General features: G+C 40.4%; 1 protein-coding gene across 1 annotated transcript in view; it reads left to right on the top strand.

Moving 5' to 3' along the window:
• LOC139713733 (cadherin-23-like) overlaps positions 1–18,729 on the top strand; it is a gene marked incomplete at its 5' end in the record, with an annotated part of 56,418 nt that overhangs the window by 11,980 nt on the left and 25,709 nt on the right. Inside the window, 25 exons of the mRNA XM_071625438.1 lie at positions 256–366; positions 1,074–1,251; positions 1,741–1,874; positions 2,432–2,662; positions 3,157–3,261; positions 3,760–3,882; positions 4,255–4,354; positions 5,003–5,197; positions 5,700–5,815; positions 6,514–6,982; positions 7,354–7,578; positions 8,285–8,592; positions 8,856–8,972; positions 9,661–9,841; positions 10,690–10,799; positions 11,457–11,691; positions 12,186–12,386; positions 12,909–13,141; positions 13,697–13,865; positions 14,128–14,348; positions 14,636–14,818; positions 15,421–15,531; positions 15,918–16,050; positions 16,572–16,817; positions 17,357–17,640. Of these exons, the coding sequence (XP_071481539.1) occupies positions 256–366; positions 1,074–1,251; positions 1,741–1,874; positions 2,432–2,662; positions 3,157–3,261; positions 3,760–3,882; positions 4,255–4,354; positions 5,003–5,197; positions 5,700–5,815; positions 6,514–6,982; positions 7,354–7,578; positions 8,285–8,592; positions 8,856–8,972; positions 9,661–9,841; positions 10,690–10,799; positions 11,457–11,691; positions 12,186–12,386; positions 12,909–13,141; positions 13,697–13,865; positions 14,128–14,348; positions 14,636–14,818; positions 15,421–15,531; positions 15,918–16,050; positions 16,572–16,817; positions 17,357–17,640 (4,719 nt within the window). The remainder of the gene's footprint in view (positions 1–255; positions 367–1,073; positions 1,252–1,740; positions 1,875–2,431; positions 2,663–3,156; positions 3,262–3,759; positions 3,883–4,254; positions 4,355–5,002; positions 5,198–5,699; positions 5,816–6,513; positions 6,983–7,353; positions 7,579–8,284; positions 8,593–8,855; positions 8,973–9,660; positions 9,842–10,689; positions 10,800–11,456; positions 11,692–12,185; positions 12,387–12,908; positions 13,142–13,696; positions 13,866–14,127; positions 14,349–14,635; positions 14,819–15,420; positions 15,532–15,917; positions 16,051–16,571; positions 16,818–17,356; positions 17,641–18,729) is intronic.

Below are 18,729 nucleotides of genomic sequence, written 5' to 3'. Positions count from 1 at the left end.
GTGGTCATTAGTTCATTAATCTGATTGAAGGATAAAGTAAAAATTTTGCTTCTGTTAATGTAATTATTCTAGCTTAATTAGACATACATCCAGTTGTAATAAGTATATTGCAATTACTTTTCAATCTATAGTTACTACTGTTAATACAATTTGTATATCTTAACAAAATCACCATCATGATAAGAGTTTCCAAGCCGTGAGGCAAAGTTACTTTGATTAAATTTGCTTCTCATCCATGCTTTGTTTCTTGTGCAGGGTTTGATTACAACTACATCAGTCCTAGACAAGGAGACTACTCCAACATATACATTGGTGGTGACCGCTACTGACCAATCCCCAACAAACCCAAGGACAGGAACGACCACAGTGAGTGACCAGTGGAGACAGAGTGAATGCTATGTTGATAAAGGAATTGCAAAGCAATGCAAATATTCAATTGATATACATATGCAATTCTTTCATACACTTTAATCCTAGCCAGATTTTAAACTATTGTTGTGTCAACAATCATATCCAAATGACTGCCCTGTATTTCAGGTTACACCGGTAAATGAAATATCAGCTTAAGGTATATTCAACACTTTTTCTTATGTTTTGGTTCTCATATAGATGCTTTCTAAAAGTCTGTATGTATGCTCCATTTGTATCGGATTGAGTTGAATTATATATGGGTCCTCTACTCTTTCTGTTTGATTATTTCACCCAAATACTCAATCCAGGAGCACTTTTTAACAATCAGTTGAGAGTCATTCTGAGTGGAAAGCAAGTGAAAATTCCAAGACGAGTTTCCAAATGCTTAATGTTGGATGGTCAATTGTCTATTACCTAGTTTAAAATCGTCAATTTCAATTTATAGCTATTCTTATGCAGCTGTGCTCAGGTACATTTAGCCCTCCCCCCCCCCCCTTGCAATTCAAAAAAAGCAACAACAAACCAATGCATGATACATTAGGAAAGGAGCTCAGTTCTCATCAACATTGATAACAATAAAAGTTGCCCTCACCAGAAACGTAATGAATCTTGATGGCATCCCTTCCCTCGAACCAAATTGCGTCGCACTCTTCTTCCGACAGGTCATCGTGACGGTGAACGACATCAATGACATCGCACCCCAGTTCGACCGGGACTTCTACGGACCCTACGACGTCCTGGAGGAGATCTCAAACTCCTACATCGACATCATCCAGGCCAGCGATGCAGATGAGGGAGCAGCCGGCAGCATCGTCTACAGCCTCACTGGGCTCTACAGTGGTCAGTGATGCTTGACCAATCAGTGTTTTTCCTTTATTACACAGAAGACAGACAGATAGAATCCTTTTAAAACTATCTGGCTCATGAAAAATGGAGCTTATCTCCAGATTTATACCCTCAAACTTTCTGTTTGATTTCCTTTTCTTCCTTCCTATGGTCAGAGGAAACAACTGAGAAAATGTCTTGGATTTCTGTGATTTTATTGAGCTCTGTAGTATACTACTAATCTATGCTCTTTATGAGTACACCAAGCAAAACATGTAGAAACACAACCACCTGAATCTGATGTCATTTTCAGTGAAATAATGCTCTTTTAGATATACAATGATGGAAAGATGAAGTGGTGATTCAAAAATAAAGATGAGTCAATCTGGCTGGCTCCACATTCCATATCTATCAATATGCAAACATTAAGGCGTGCATGAGGTATCGGTAGATAGTATAGAAAACACCAACCCAACTTCTGTTTCTTTTTATCCGATGGTCCAGATCTGTTCAATATCCAGCCATCGACAGGCGTGCTGACCATCAGGCCTGACCGGACACTTGACTATGAGTCTGTGACAGCCTTCAACATCACTGTGGTGGCCACTGACCAAGGAAACCCGAGTCTTTCTTCATCGGTGAGTCCCGCTCTATCTGTCTCTCTGTACTGCAGAAAACAGTGGTACATTTTTTGCATGTGTTTGTTGTGTGTATTCTAGATAGCAAGTGAGTAGGGGCTCCCTGAGGATTTCTAGGCATTGTTGAAGAGTGTTTTTAGTTGGAGTTACCTGGCCCTACTGCTAACTGTGTCTATGTGGTAGTACATAGATATAAAACTATAAAAACTTTGCTGAAAATAGACATTAGATGTGCTCCAATCAAGATTGTGACTGGGATTTACCATCACTTTTTTCTTGGCAACAGTAGCATTTGAATATATTGTTCGGTAAATGGTTCATAAGCATGATTTTAATAGTTCATATATGTCTGAAAAGTGATTTTTTTTTTTGTGTACATGAATTTGGACATCTTTAAATAGCTCAATCAACAAAGTTTAACACTGTTTTAAAGTTAGCCGCCACACTGTTCAGCAGTGTCTAGTGTAAGTGGGGGGAATTTCATGACAGCTTTCTTTCATCAGACATTGCCATCAAAGAAAAAATAATTGGAAGGAAGCTATTATTGCCTCATGCAGACCACCGTTGGAATCAATGTCATCAACATCAACGATCACACTCCAGTCTTTGTGGGAACGCCCTACACCATCACCATCTCCAAGAACGCCTCCATCGGTCAGTTCGTCTACAGCGTCCTGGCGACCGACAACGATGCCGGTATCTACGGCGTGGTGGGATACTACATCACGGAGGGAGATCTGAACAATATATTCAGGATCAACAATGTGGTAGGTCTGGGTGTATTAGAATGGCCATTCAATCTGAACTGATTAAGATTATGGTATATTATTATGACACTGGGGGCAGAGTTAGGATTGATAATGTTACCGTGTTTGCAGCACTTATAAAAAGGACTTGTCAGCATTTTTGTTGAAATGGTTTGTAAGTTTGCATTTGATTCAGACTGGTACATTTTGTAAATTAACATGAATGATTAATATTCGCTTCAATTTTAGTACCTTTGATAGAAATTGATTTCACAAAGTTACAGAAAAAACAAGCTGCTTTTTTATCTTTATGCATGCTGGTGTCAACTGTATATTCATTACAGTGAAATACGCTTGCATTTTTTCTGAATGATATTTTTCATTTGCCTATAGGTATTTTCAGCTTCATTTTTTGTGTACAATATTATTTTGTTCATTTGTTTGTTTATCTATCTATCTATTAACTTGTCTGTTTGTTTATTTGTTTGTTTATTTGTTTGTTTGTTTGTTTGTTTGTTTGTTTGTTTGTTTGTCATTCACAGACTGGAGAGATCTTTCTGGATGGTCAGTTAGAGACAGGGACCTATCGTCTGGTCATCAAAGCGAGAGACACTCCCGGTGATATCCCTAACTCAAGATCGGTAATGAGTTCAATTTCATATTTCAGTTCCTGCAACTGCCAACCCCTTCTTCCTTTGCTAAATCTAAAATCATTACATTACTTGTACTTCATGCGCATCACTTGATAAACCTGCACATCATATTGAGACACAAGTTCTTTCCATCAGAAGTTTCAGCCCATGAATCAAAAATATTCTTCTATGTAAGCAGATTGTTGTTGGCTGATTCAAGTCTTCAAGAAAGAGAATATTTTAGTTTCCTACTCGTCATTCTCACTCTTTATGTTTGATTGTCACTGTATTTTGCGTCTTTTTATCTTTTACTGGTGTAAGTACTTGCCCAGTTGCCCAGTTTATTTCTGAATAAAAAGCTAGCTCTTAATGAATCTTTGCCACAATACATGTACATTTAGATTCCTGTGTTAATCCTACAGAAAAATATGTAACTTGTTGAATTCTTTTTTAGTTGTTGTTGCTAACCTTATTTTTGTTTGTTTGTCTACTTTGTTTAATCATCAGCAAACAACAACTTTGACCATCCTCGTGACCGACATCGGTGACCTAGCCCCCTCCTTCCCTGGAGACGGCATTTTCATCGGAAACGTGTTCGAGAATGCAATGTTGGGCGACCTTGTTCCTATGGTAACTACTGATTGTGCCTGGATTATTCCACAAACAAAAGACGGAAATTATAAAGAACAACTTCAGAATATATAGCTACAGTGTACATGTAATTTGCCAATGGAGTTTATTATGTTTCTTTTAAACATGAGGATATTTATTGACCAAATATACACGGTGGTATGATGTACTTAAATGTCATCAGTTGGAGGCAGAATGGTTTATCTTTCTTAACTTTGTACTATGTTTACATCTTATGAAGATCCACAGTAATTTTCCAAATTTTCAGGTATAGATTAGTACCTGTTCAACATGCTTTTATAGCCCTGGAGGTTTGCATAATCAAATGTCCAACACAATGTTGATATCAGTTGATTTCTTTTCTCATCTCAGATTCCTACCATTCGGGCAGTCGACAGCGATGCCACTGGCCAGCTCATATACACCATCACAGGCACAGAGTCATCATCATTCTATATCGATCCCATCATGGGTAAGTGGGGTTGCCAAGGGTTACAAGCCCACTATGAAACAGTACTAGGCTTGATTAACAAAGGCCAATTTTGATCTTTTTGATTTTGATTTTGATTGGTCATTTTACTATTGTAATTAGTGCTTTTTGAGCTTATTCCTACCATATACAATATATTCATATGGAGGGTTTCTTGTTAGTTTAAAATCCATCAAATACAAATGCAATATCCATGTGATTCTCATGTATGCACTGTGTATCATATACTCAGAAAATTTCACACCGCTCATCAGATGCAAGACATTTATCCATAGCACTTCAGTGTAAGGTGCATATTCATTCATTAATGTTCTATGTCTGGTTTAGATATATATTCCTCTTAGTGCCTGACCTTCATGGTGATATCTTGATGAAGGATATCAGAGGGAATTGAGTAGAGAGAAGAATGAACAGATACACATATCTCCTTGTCCGTTGCTGTAAACTTTTTATGTACGCCAAGATATGTTTGTCTCCATGAAATTACTCATGTTCTGAGAGACTATCGCTCTGACACCATGATGCATACACTTACATGTAAGTAGTATTTCTTATTTTCCCTACATGTATATCCATATGGGGCCTTGAAATATCTGATTTTGGTGACCTTTACCATACATGTACATACAGCCATCATCCAAGTCAACACTGCCCAGCTGGACAGGGAAACCAAGGACCGGTATGACTTCACTGTCATTGCCACTGACTCCATGGGCTTGACCGCACAGGGAACGGTCATCATCAATGTGCTGGACTACAATGACTTCCCACCGACCTTCAACGAATCGACATACAATTTCACCATCCCAGAGAATTCACCTGCAGGTACAATGATAATGATTAGTGTTTCATGACACCAGATAAAAAAACATAATTTTTCATACTCCACATTAACTTTATCTTTTTTGATATGTAGCCAAATGTAGGATTCAACACAAACAAATTAGCAGTCTGTAAATTATGATGAAGGCAGATAACAATGTTTCCTTTTCATCCATTGTGCTGCAGGCAATGTTCATGGAGGTTTGTAACAAAGTTAGCAAGAAAATTTCATATATTATGTCAATACGCTAGTCTAAAAAACAGCATGAACTATAGTTCATTGTATCTATGAGAGCAGGAGAGAACTTTTCAGGTATTTTCTGAAAAAAGATTGCATTTTTTATCCTATCATTAGTATAGTAAAACCACATGTATACTTCCTCAATGCCTCAGATGCAAGTATTAATAGACCAAGGTTGTTTGATATTAAAGGACAAAAGGTTCAGCATTTCTAGTGGCAAAACTAGTATGAGACACAGGATTTTTGTCGCTGCTTTCATTACAGGCTTCTTTGTCGGTGCGGTTAACGCCTTCGACCTGGACGGCGACGAGGTGAACTTTTTCATTCAGCGGGGAAGTGAAGACAAGTTTGAGATTGACTCCACCACGGGTGTGATCACGGTGAGTTTTTTTTTTTCATCATTTGTGTCAGCTGCCTCCATTCAGCTCACTGTAACAGGTCTTTGCTAACAAGCATGGAGCACAATAGCTGTTGAAAATTGTATTCATCGTATTCCCCATTCATAAGCTTTACACAGTGTTTATAACTTTATAACAGTATGAAAATATAAATGAGTGTAAATGTGCATGTGGGTTTGTGTGTAAGTGTGTGAATGATTATGTAAATTATGTGTTAATGATCATTTTCTTATATCAAGAGTTAATGACATTGTATTCAATACCTCTCCAAGCAAAATTCACATTAGCACAGATGTACAGTTTTAAATGCATTAATCATGATCAGAGCTGCATTAATCAAGATTAGAGCTACATACGTACTGCATCATTTCATTCCTTAATTTCTATGTCACTTATCACCCTAATGCGAGTCTCCAAGATTTACATAAACATATACTGTAAAACAAGGAATGTTTGCGTGCATTTTAATTTCGTGAGCCCCAAGATTTGCGAAATTAGAATGCACGCAAAATTTCTTATTTACACTATGATGCATTGAACGCCAGTGGCAATTCGCGAAAATTTCATGCCATAAATATATCATGTTTTACAGTACACTATCATAAGAATTTTTGTTGCATCAAAGGAAAGACAAATCATATTGTAATGGTGTCGTTTCACTCACGAATATCCTACAACAGGTTGCTCCGGGAGCGCAGCTCGACCGTGAGCAAAAGGCAGTTTACACCCTGACCATTACCGTGTCCGACCTACGCAGTCCCCCACTCAGCGGCACCGCCACCGTCTACGTCTACCTATCGGACATCAACGACAGCCCGCCGACATTCGACTCATCCCTCCTGGACCAGACGATCTCCATCCCTGAAGACACGCCGGCCAACAGCCTCGTCACAACAATCTCGGCGGTCGACGATGACACGAACCCCAACATCAACTACGAGGTGGTCTCAATCGTTGTTTATGACGAGGATGACAATGACATCTCGTCCGTATTTGACTACACGACTGTGTTCAGCCTCAATCCTGTCACAGGGAACTTGACACTCATTTCTCCAGTGGATCGGGAGACGACGGAAAGATTTGTATTTACCGTTTCAGCTGTGGATCTGAATGCAGAGAACTCAGCCTCTGCCCGAAGTCCAGACAATGGTATGTCTGTTTGTATCCTCCATTTTCTCAAACAGATTTTAAAAAAAAAATGAGATCTTCATACTATCAAAAGCATTCAGTTGTACAACTGCAAGAGCATGCTTGATTTTGTCAAAATACTCCTGTCTCTGGTTTCTTATTTCAGCCAGAGAATGCTATATTGTTTGAGATATTCATTTAATTTTTTTTTAAATAAAGGAACTAACAAATCTTCGGTTGATGTGCCAGGTTTGTTAGAGAGAGAAAAATAGAAGAAAAAGAAAACAGATTAGACTGTAACTATGACAACTTTTGTTCAGTGTTGTATCTCAGGAAAAGCAGAAATAAGACCAGTGAACACATTTTATGCCACTCTGCATTAATCTCACCAGCACAAATTACCATCGTCATCACGGATATCAATGACAACGTCCCCGAATTCCAGCCGCCCGGCTCCGATGTCATCGTCCTCCAGCTGTCTGAGTCCGTTGGGGCTGGCAACAGCGTCCCAGGCACCATCATCGCCCTTGATCCCGATCAGGGTCTGAACGGAGAGGTGGAGTACATCATAGCTGGTGACACCACGGGTTTGCCTGTCTTCATCAATCCTGTCACAGGTGAGATGGCCTCCAATGCTTTTAGAGATCCTGTCGTTTAAACATATCATATCACAAGTTAACTAAATACAGCAGTGTATAGTCTCAGCATGTCTCATTTGTAACATGTAGGTCACAGAAATTCATGCAATCAATAGGATGATTGCAGCCGATTGTACTTAACACTTCAAATTTCTTCAAATGAAGTATCAAATCTATCTCAGTTGCAATTTTTCAATTTATGGAATGTAATTAATCCAGAATGCCATATCTGCAGCATAGTTAACACCCATGCACAAAATGGAATGCAGTTTAAGTGTAAAATTTCAGCCGTGTTCATAGAACCATTCCTTTCATAAAGGTTCAGTTGAGCAAAAGTTTGTTCAACGTGCAGTTAACCTTTGAGCTTGTCTTTGATGTCAGTTCACAGTCAGTTGCACTTTTGTCATAATTCATTGCTTTGTTTTTAAGTCATTTTTTAGGAAACTTTTTTCTTTATGACAAGTCCAAATATTGTTTGTGCACCATCTACCTAACAAAGGATCACTTCACTGCAACTCTGGCAAACATGACAATTATACAGTTTGCACCAGTTGTACACATTTAGGTACACTGTACATGGGGAAAAAGGATTATGTATGGATCTAATTTGATGCTATATAGACTTACGTGTGTATGCACCATGTCATTGAGATTTTGAGTTATGTTCAATCCAATTTCACTACAGGTCAGCTGATCCTTACTCGGGCCATCGACAGAGAGGTCCAGACTTGGGTCAACCTGACCATCCTGGCCGTCGACAGGGGAAACCCCTCCCTCAACTCCAGCATCCCCGTCTACATCGAGATCATCGACAACAATGACAACAACCCCGTCTTTGAGTTCCCCACGTACACCACCTCTGTGAACGAGAGTGCCGCGGCCGGTACGTTCGTGATTACCGTCAGCGCCGTCGACAACGATGCGGCTGGAAATGGACGCGTGACATACAGTATCGTTGGCGGTGATGGGAAGTTCACGATTGACCCGGACACTGTGAGTTAACATTCGTGTTTGTCATCCATAGCATGAAGTGTTATGCTTATGCTGCATACTCGTTTGGAGAAATGAATGATAATTTCTTGTGTCATAAGAAATCAAACAAACTTTCAACACACATTCATGTGCACTGGCACATGCATTTGGCTCTTAGCTAGCACAACCATGAAAAGAATTTAGCAACACACACAATGATGAAGCACATTGTCTGTTTCTGTCTGTTCATATCTGTCTGTCTGTCTGTATGTTTGTGTCTGCAGGGGGTGATAACACTACTGGAGCCGCTGGACAAGGAGACGCAATCCCAACACGTTCTGACCGTCTTCGCGAGGGACAACCCAGGGGACTCTGAGGACAGCAGGCAGGGGTCAACCACGGTAAGTCGTAGCTCCCCCAAAATGACTATTCTTGGCCTTTGACTCACAGCGCAGCATCTTATGCAGTACAAACTTATGCAAGATGATCATAAGCATGCCTGTTTAAGCCCATCACAGTAAAAAACCTGCCACATTCACCGTGTTAATCTACCTCTTCTCATTCTCATGTAATCATTCCTGTAGCTCTATAACTCCCACGTACACCAAGATTGCATTGAGAAGGATTATCTTATGCAGATGTGAATGTGTAAAAAAAAACAACTGTAATCCATCTCTTTAATTTGTCCAACTTTTGTGAGACCATTATAAGTTAACATTGTGCAGTTGTTTTGACCAGCCATTGCTGGAAATCCTACGATGACAAAAAGCAGTTAATAAGTGTAGTATCTAAAGAGTAGTTGACCAGTCATGTTGTAAGCAGAAATGTTCAGTATGGTAGACTGCTAATGATACATGGCTGAGATACTATAGCATCGTATGCTGACAAAAAACAATCAAGCTTGTTACGTCTTCTGCTGCAATACCTTTGGTTCATTCCTTACCTATTCCATGATGCAGTGTCAGTCTAATGAGAACACATTTTGAAACAAAGGCAGTTTCCTAGATAGCATATGTCATTTATACCTTTTCCCCCAAATTTCACTGAACCATTCACTTCTCAACTGTGTTGCTGCTGGACACTTTTCAGGTGACGGTGGTGGTCTTGGATGCCAATGAATATCCGCCCGTGGTCACCCCTCCTGTCTTCAACGTCCAGGAGGGTCGTCCAGCTGGGGAGGTCGTGGGCGTCATCGATGCCACCGACCCTGACGATCCAGACAACCCTGACCAGATGATTTATTATGTCATCGTGGGCTCACAACCGGCAGGTGTGTATCTTGATTTCATGGAGCCATGACTTATAGTTGGCTCTCACTGATTGACAGTGATGGTACTTATCAAGTGGCTGTCCAGCCAGGATGATTGTAGAGTGGAGATGAATAGGGAGATGTGTTCTCTCAATTTATTGAGAGACATACTTTATTAAGAGATACTGTACACATTGTGAGAGATACTTGTACTTTATTGAGAGATAACTTATGAGAGATATACTTTTGAGATATATACTCTATTGAGAGATAATCTTGTGAGATATATTTGTTTAGATATTGAAACTGCTGCAGCAATCTTATGTGATCAATAAAAGATTTTACTTGTTTGTGCAAACTTTTGTGTTGATATTGTTTATGCCATATGATTTGCAGTGTTTTTATTTCTGTAAATTTACAGTAGTTCAATGACGTTTCTGAGTTGACAGTTTGCCAAAATGTTGCCTCCTTAATTAATACAAATGAAACGTATGTGTATATAGTATCCAAATTGGGTATGTGCTAAATCTTCTTCTGAAATGTTTGACACATAATCATTTTGTCACTGAGGTTCTTAAGAAATAATTCATTCGCTAATGAAATTTTCATACATGTCCAGATTTGTGAAGTGCATAGCATATACAGATACATGTACAGCTTTGCTGAAGAAGTCTTGTCCCACAATCAATCAATGTCAGTGGGTAGCTACCAGAGGCAGAGGAAATTAACTGGCAAAGATGAGAAATTGATAACTGAAACATTTATAACAGTGATCACAGTTTGATATGTAACTTTTCATAAAAACAATCTTCTGATGTAATTAACTCCATCATCATTATTTCAAATTCACAACTTTTTACCCCATGCAGTTGGTACCACATTGTTTGTCATCAACAACATAACGGGCGAGGTGACGACCACTGGTCCACTGGACAGGGACAACGGAACACACCCTGCGGTCATCTATTTGGACATCTTGGTATGTATTAAATATATCAGGAAAATTGTAGGTTATATCGTTAGTGGATCATATCAAAGTATCAGAGTGTAATGACTCCTCTGTAGACACTTCAGCTGTCATCTCTTCTCCCCCCCCCCCCCCCCCACCTTTTGTGGCAGTCTAGGTTTTGTCGTTGACTAGATGGTCATGAATCAAAGTTATAATGTTTTTTACATAAGAATGATTGTATATTGATAGCTGTTAATAGCACTAGAGCAGTTTATTTTTCCTTCTAATAGAATGCACACATGTATTTAGAATTCACAGTGAAAGCAGCTGAAAACGATGATTTTGTTTTACCTGCCAGCACTCCATTGACTCCACACAGCTGATCTATATTTCGTTTTGACTTCCTTCTTGCAAAAAAAAAAAAAAAAAGGTCTTGGTGATACGCAAGATATGTGTGTGCTACCCTTTTGCTATGATCTCTACCTTACGGTTGAATGTTCATCGTTGTCTCTTTCATAATTGAAATTATCTTTTTGTGGCTTAAAATGATGTATCAAGTTTTACATAATTTCTTACATGTTTTCATGATGTCAAACTAATAAATCATTGATTATTGATAAAAGAAATGCTTGTACAGTTGGGGAGACTTGAACATATTTGAAGTCAATGCTGTTAAATCTGTTGCAGGTGTATGATGGTGGCAGTCCGGACCTAAGCACTCCTGTTACTGTCGTTATCAACATTGAAGACATCAATGATAATGATCCGGTGTTCACGCGACCAGTCTACACTGCCCCCGTCCCAGAGAGCCACCCTCCGGGAGAGGTCATCGTTACCGTGGTTGCCGACGATCCGGATGGAGACAGCGATCTGACGTACTCCATCACCGACGGCAACCAGAATGGCACCTTCATCATTGATCGTTAGTTTCCTCACTCATTCAGTTTCTTTTTTTTTTCTGCCGAAACTTATGCCCCTAGATTCCCTGTAAATTTAATTGATGTAATAAAGCTGTATGCATCTTGTATGCGTAAAAGCTACTGTTGACATTAGGACTTGGTGTATGTTGTCTAGCAACATTTTTTGCCAACATAGAAGTAAAAGGCAAGTACATCCAAATATAGCGGCTGTATCTTATCATATGGGATTGCTCGTTAATGATAATTGTGATACCACCATCTTAAGAACAAAGTGAAGGAAGATTGAGAATCTATAAGAATTACATCCCACATGAAAATCCAGATTTCATACTTGAACACTGGTAATTCCCATCAAAGTATGCATTAGCTTTGTCTATACAGCGGGAATAATATTTAGGTGCCATGAGTAGGATGCCCGCCATACATTTAACACTATGCACAAGCGAGTTTAAGGATCTACACTAATTGATTTGGATTCTCACCCTCTCTACTGCAGCATCCTCCGGAGACATCATTCCAACCAAACCCCTGGACTACGAGACTATCACAGTCTACAATCTGACTGTAGTGGTGACGGACAACGGAGGGCAGACTTCAACAACCCATGTTGTGATCCCTGTCGGAGATGCCAACGACCAGAACCCGGCCTTCATTCAAGACCCTTACAGCTTTTCTGTGCTTGAGAACGAACCATCAGGTAAAATCATTTGGGAAAGACAATGTGCTGTAGAGTATTTGTTTATTGGGTGGTAGTACTGGATAATCTGGTGTGAAAGATTTAACCCATTGCATACATTAACAGTTACACTATGTATCCAATCTGTAGGACAGGTTAATCTCCATCTGGTGCTTATTTAAAAGTGAATATTCACTATTAAGACACTTCCACTGCGATAGAAATCTTTAGAAATAATTAACCGACCATTAAGTCAAATCCTTTTCCAATGAGCACTCTTACAATGTAATTCACACACACACTGATGTATTTCCAATAATGTCTGATGAACAGAACCCTCCCCTCCCCCCTACTGAAATTGTAAAGTTCATTGTTTTCAATGGCCATCATCGGTATTACACTTGGTGGCAAGGGAGTTACAGTCTTAACCTCCAAAACTCCCCCACCCCTTCCTCCATCTCAGGGCTGTATTACATGCATGTCCACAATGAATCTTTCACTCCAAATTTATTGCCATGTTTGGACTCCTCTGCTGCTACCTAGGTACTGAGGTGGGTGTGGTCCAGGCGGTGGATGGTGACACCCAGTCCGAGTTTGCTGACATCATCTACACCATCATCTCCGGGGACAATGAGGGCCACTTTTCGGTCAACCAGACGACGGGCATCATCACCACAGCAGTGATGCTGGACCGCGAGACGATCAGTGAATACGTTCTCGTAGTGGGGGCCCACAACCCTCAACCTGTCACCGGTGGTTTCACAGGAACCACTTCGGTAAGTCCTTCAGAAAGAGTGAAGTTTTGTGATCATACAGTTTGTTAATAATGTTCCTGTATGTTCCTGTGTCATGTTGTGTAACTGTCTTTTAAGATGCATGGACTTGTGGAAGAACAGCCTGTGGCTGAAACAAGTGCCTATGTGGAAATAAGATGGATGTATGAATGAATGAATGAATGAATGAATGAATGAATGGATGGATGGATGGATGGATGGATGGATGGATGGATGGATGGATGGATGGATGGATGGATGGATGGATGGATGGATGGATGGATGGATGGATGGATGGATGGATGGATGGATGGATGGATGGATGGATGGATGGATGAATGAATGAATGAAACCTTGTCCATAATTATAAATTTTTGTAGCAGTGCATCCTAATAGTTGTTGTTTTTTGAAGTGGCTTATTGAACTCATCTCAAATGTGAGCAGGCTGACGTGATCATGGTATTTGGCTTTGGTTTTTCTCTTCAGATGTCTCTCAATATGTAGAAAAATTGGGACCTTTAGTTGAAAGGAAGATAAACTATGTGTCATATTTTGCAGGTGTCGATCTTGGTGAGAGATGTGAATGACAACACTCCCTTGTTTGACAGCAATCCCTACAATGCCATCTTAAGTTCCAACACTGACGTCGTTGAGGTGCACGCCCAGGACCCTGATGAAGGAGTCAATGGTGTGGTCATCTACGAGATCGTGTCCGGCAATGATGGAGGTGAGTGTGGGTGACCATTGCTATTCTGTCCAAGCATGTCAGACTCTCATAAATTCTTGTCTTTCTGTTGTCTTATTTCCAGTGATATGTTTACCAAAACATATTCAATCATTCTGTAATCCATTCATTAATGAAGATGGCAGTGATTACTCTGCATCATAGAAAAGTTACAAACATTTTTTTGATTGTGTAAATGTTAGTTTTTAAATAGCTTTACACAATCACAAAACTGATGATTTTTTTTTTTTTGCCCCGCTTTCAGATCTATTCACGATTGATGATCGCTCTGGGGTTATCACACTTGTCAACACCCTGGACTCCCCACTGGTGCGCAACTACACCCTCATCATCGTGGCCCGCGATCTCGGGACGCCCTCGCTCCAGAGCAACACTACGGTTAACATCGACGTCAGCTACCTCGGCGATAACTTTGCCCCCAGATTTGTGCAGCCGTCTCAAGGCCAGCTTGTGCAGATTAGAGAGGTGTGTAAAGTGTATGGTGTAAAGACTTCAGAGATTTCCAGAAGGTAGAACACACATACAGACACAGACACAGACACACATACACATGCACACAAAACAACAATCAAATCATGTCATGAAGATGGGGCATAGAATAGTCAAGAGCTCTAACAATGCACGTAAACAGATTGTGCCTACATATACATTGTGCAATGAACACTGTGAAGCATGCATTAACATATGAACATATAACTTTAATATCCCCCATCCCTATTATCCCTTCATTTTTCATCCAAATCATCACACAGAATAATGCTCCGGGGGCGCTTGTCATAACGGCCTATGCCATCGACAACGACTTTGGCAACAACGGCATCGTGGACTACAGCTTCCTACCCATCGACGACTACGAGTTGTTCGACATCGATCCCAGTTCAGGCAACATCACTATCAAGATCTCTGCCGACAGGGAGACAAGGCAGAACTACAGAGTGAGAAATCAGATTCTATTGGAGGGGCATTAGATAGATAATGGTAGGAAGGTATTACTGGGGCACTAGTCTAGAGAACAGAGGAAAATCTCATTCATTATGAAGAGCATTGAATGAAGCAAAAATTGCATTGCTGTTCTATGTGTGAAGGATGGCAGTGTTCTTCAGATTTGTATTGGATTCTTTTTGGATTCTTTTGAGGGAAACTTTTGCATTCCCATGGAAGTATGTGTGAAAATAGTGAAGCTGACATTAACCCACTATAAAAGACAAGCCTTGAGTATACTTGGGTAGGTGTCTGTGGGAAGTGCGTGTTAATGCAAAATCAGCTCATCCTCAACAGGGTAAATGCTTGCCTTCCAGAAAAGATATGCAAGAGTTGCTGGACATTTTTAGTTTGATGTATGTCCCCATTTGCAACTGTTGATAACTCCTGTCATTCTTATTTTGAAGTCATCCAAGGCATGCTAAACACACCATCGATTTAAAAAAAAAAAAAAGGTTTATTAGGCCTATGAGTCCTCGTTGTGTATATGATGTGTGTAGCAATGACTGTGAGTAAGAAAGAGACATTTGCATACATTTCTGTCTCATGCCTACAGCTGACTGTCGTAGCCACAGACCGCGGAAACCCAGCTTTGTCAACGACTCAGACTTTTGTCGTTGGCATCCTGGACGAAAACGACAATGAACCCTTCTTTGAGCGACCAGACGTGAGTACACATGTATCTGCCTCCTTGGATATCTGTCCAGGATTAATAACAAAATATTTTTTTGTCTGACCATCTACTAGAACTATCATTTTAACAAGTGATGATCATGCATGATTTATGTGTTGGTAATGGAAATTGTTTGTTTTGAAGTTAATTTGCAAGTGCATACATACATTTCCATAAATCTTCTGGTTAAATGCTTCATGCTTTTTGAATCATACATTTGAATATCTATATAGAAAATGTTTGAAAACTGATCATTGAAATGAAACAATGGATAAAACTGAATTTTGCCTTGCATGTTTGGCTCTTTTTAAAAGGTGGTAGTGTGTATCTGAGCATGATTAATGATTGTGCATTTTATCGTTTTGATGTCCTTTTTGTAGGGAATCAACATTCCAGTTCTGCAGAATCTAAATGTGTTTGAGAATGCAAACATCAGTGATCTTGTTGGATTCATCACTCCGGCCATTGACTTGGACATTGGGCCAAATGCAGTCATCTACTATTACATCGTCGGTGGGTGCAACATGATTGATAGATAGATAGATAGATAGATAGATAGATAGATAGATAGATAGATAGATAGATAGATAGATAGATAGATAGATAGATAGATAGATAGATAGGTAGATAGGTAAATAGAATATGTACATGCAATGTAGGTAGATTAGATGGATGGATGGATAGATCGATAGATCGATGGAGGGATGGATAGATAGATAGATATGCATGCAGACGGGCAGACAAACATGTATCCTTGTATCCCATCATTGAATATATCAAATGAAATGAAGAAACATATTACACACATTTCACAGTCCATCCACAAAGACCTCACTGTGATGATGTATACCTCCACATCTTTTACCCTAGATTTCATTTCACACTGCTTTACTTGTCTTGGTTTCAAAGTCAAAAAGTTTCAGAGACATTGTTTGAAATGTTTGATACAGAGCTGTGATGTAGAACAGCCCCCATTTTTCATTGAAGTGTCTATGATACTTAAAGATACATTCAACATCTCTCTTCTGTGACAGATGGCAATGGAAATGGAGTCTTTATCATTAACTCTACCACTGGTGAGATATTTGTCAACGGCACTCTGGACCGGGAGACTCTGGCCTCCCACACCATCATCGTCCTGGCAACCAATGATGCCAACTACGTCCCGGGGAGTGGGCCTTACAACGTGGTGGACAACACCTCCCTGAAGGAGGTCCGCATCACGCTGCTTGATGTCGATGACAATGGACCGGTCTTCTCCCAGGTGGAGATATCAGCATGTGAGTTGGCAAGAAGAGTGATACCACATTTATCTGGCTCACACTCTCTCAGTAATGTGCAATTTGTGTTTCAAGACCAGTCGTTTTGAGAGAGCAGGATGTACATTTAAGGTGTTGAGAATACAGCTTCTGTTCAACCAGTCCAGCCCCAGGTCATTCCATGATTTCTCAGGTATATCTTATAATATGATAAGTCATCCAAACTGAGGTGTCTTAAAGGGGTAGGTGTGGCGAATGCACATGTGGTTTAAGAGTATGTAGGTGGATTAATGAAAAACTTGTTAAAGTTGCAGGAAAGTCATAAAAATCCATTCAAAAGTTATGCATTTTTAACGTTTTAAAAGTTTTCACTAATGCCATGTGCCACCCACTCTACATGAGAACAATTTGTAATGTCACAGCAGTTACTGGGACAAATACAAGTAACTTGTGGTTGCCAGACTTGCTGTGTATGGCAGTATATCGTACAGTAAGCATAATTCACATTTAGGCAGATGGTAAAGGAAACTGCTCTCTTTCTCTCCTCTCTCTTTTTCAAGGCATCCCATTTGATATATCACTTGGGGGAACAGCACTCACAGTCTCCGTCACAGACCCAGACGGTGCCTCCACGCCGGACGTCACTTACTCCATCCAGGCGGCGGTCTTTGTGGCCGGTGATGGGACGCGATCGGGCGCCCAGTCGTCATTCCGCATCGACGCCACCACGGGACAGATCACCACCAACCAACAGTTCACTCAGACTCACCTTCAGGGTTACTTTGATCTGGTCGTCCTGGCAACAGACAACAACTCGGGGCAGACCGCTGTGACAACAGTCAGGGTATGTAATACTGCCCTCTACTTCTATAAACTACCGTAAAGTTCTGTGTATAAGACGCACCCCTACTTTTGGACCTAAAATAAAAAATAAAAAAAAAAATTCCACGCAAATATTGCGTGTGTCATACATATCATTTCAGCTCAAAATTTCCCTAGAATGCAGCATGTATTTGCTCTATTTTTCATTTCCTTTTATGCTTTCTTTTAACGGTATTCATCGGACATCGGCAAAATATGGAAGACGCAAAATGCGAGACTTGTCTCGGTACTCACTTGCTATTGTTTCGCCTTTCAATCGTGGTACATGTATCATATCGTACTCATGAGTGTACAGTACGATCTTTGCTATCATACATAGCAGAGGGTGTCTCGCATATTGACGCATGTCAGACTGGAAGGATCGTTACGAAAAATAAGAAAAACATCAACGAGTGTAGCAGAGGGATCGTACGGCGAGACGTACAGTGCGTACGGTAATTACACTCACTGTTGTTTCGCCCGGAGGGATTTCCAGTAACATGTGTGTCTCTTGTACCATGATTGTATGCACAGTGCTAGCCTTTTGCAAAAGGCAGCTCCCTATGATTTCAGCTCACGCACACAGAGAGCAATGGACTTGCACACACAGCGCGCAACGGGCAAGCGCGCTCCGATCCGATCGCTGTGTGCACGACGCGAGTCCATTGCAAGAGCCTCTCTGCAGCTGCTGCCTTTGCACAAGGCTTGCTAGCTAGCTAGCTAGCTGCAGTGTAGCTATGCTATCCTACCTGGCCTCGTGAAGAGCATGCAAACGAACGCCATGGATATGCATGCATGCTTCACACATCGTTCATATTACGGTGACAATAGTGTCGATTCTACTCCGTATTTTACAGCTTTTGTCTATGGCCATATTGATACTAGTACACTGATAAGTTTTACGGTATCGGTAATTTAGTAATGATACCTGTAGGGCCTACATTGCGTAATTCAGCTACTAGGTTGGCTGTTGGTAGCTTGGTAGACTGATACATCGGTAGCAGTGCTGTTACAGCTGTTGTCTATGGCCAGATTGATACATCGTTACTGCACAAGGCCGATGTAAGTTTAT

This window comes from Diadema antillarum, unplaced genomic scaffold, assembly GCF_040938485.1.
Source record: "Diadema antillarum isolate AM-2024a unplaced genomic scaffold, OU_Dant_1.0 seq00002043_RagTag, whole genome shotgun sequence".
In the NCBI taxonomy this organism is placed as follows: domain Eukaryota; kingdom Metazoa; phylum Echinodermata; class Echinoidea; order Diadematoida; family Diadematidae; genus Diadema; species Diadema antillarum.
This window is presented reverse-complemented; position numbering and strand designations above follow the sequence as displayed.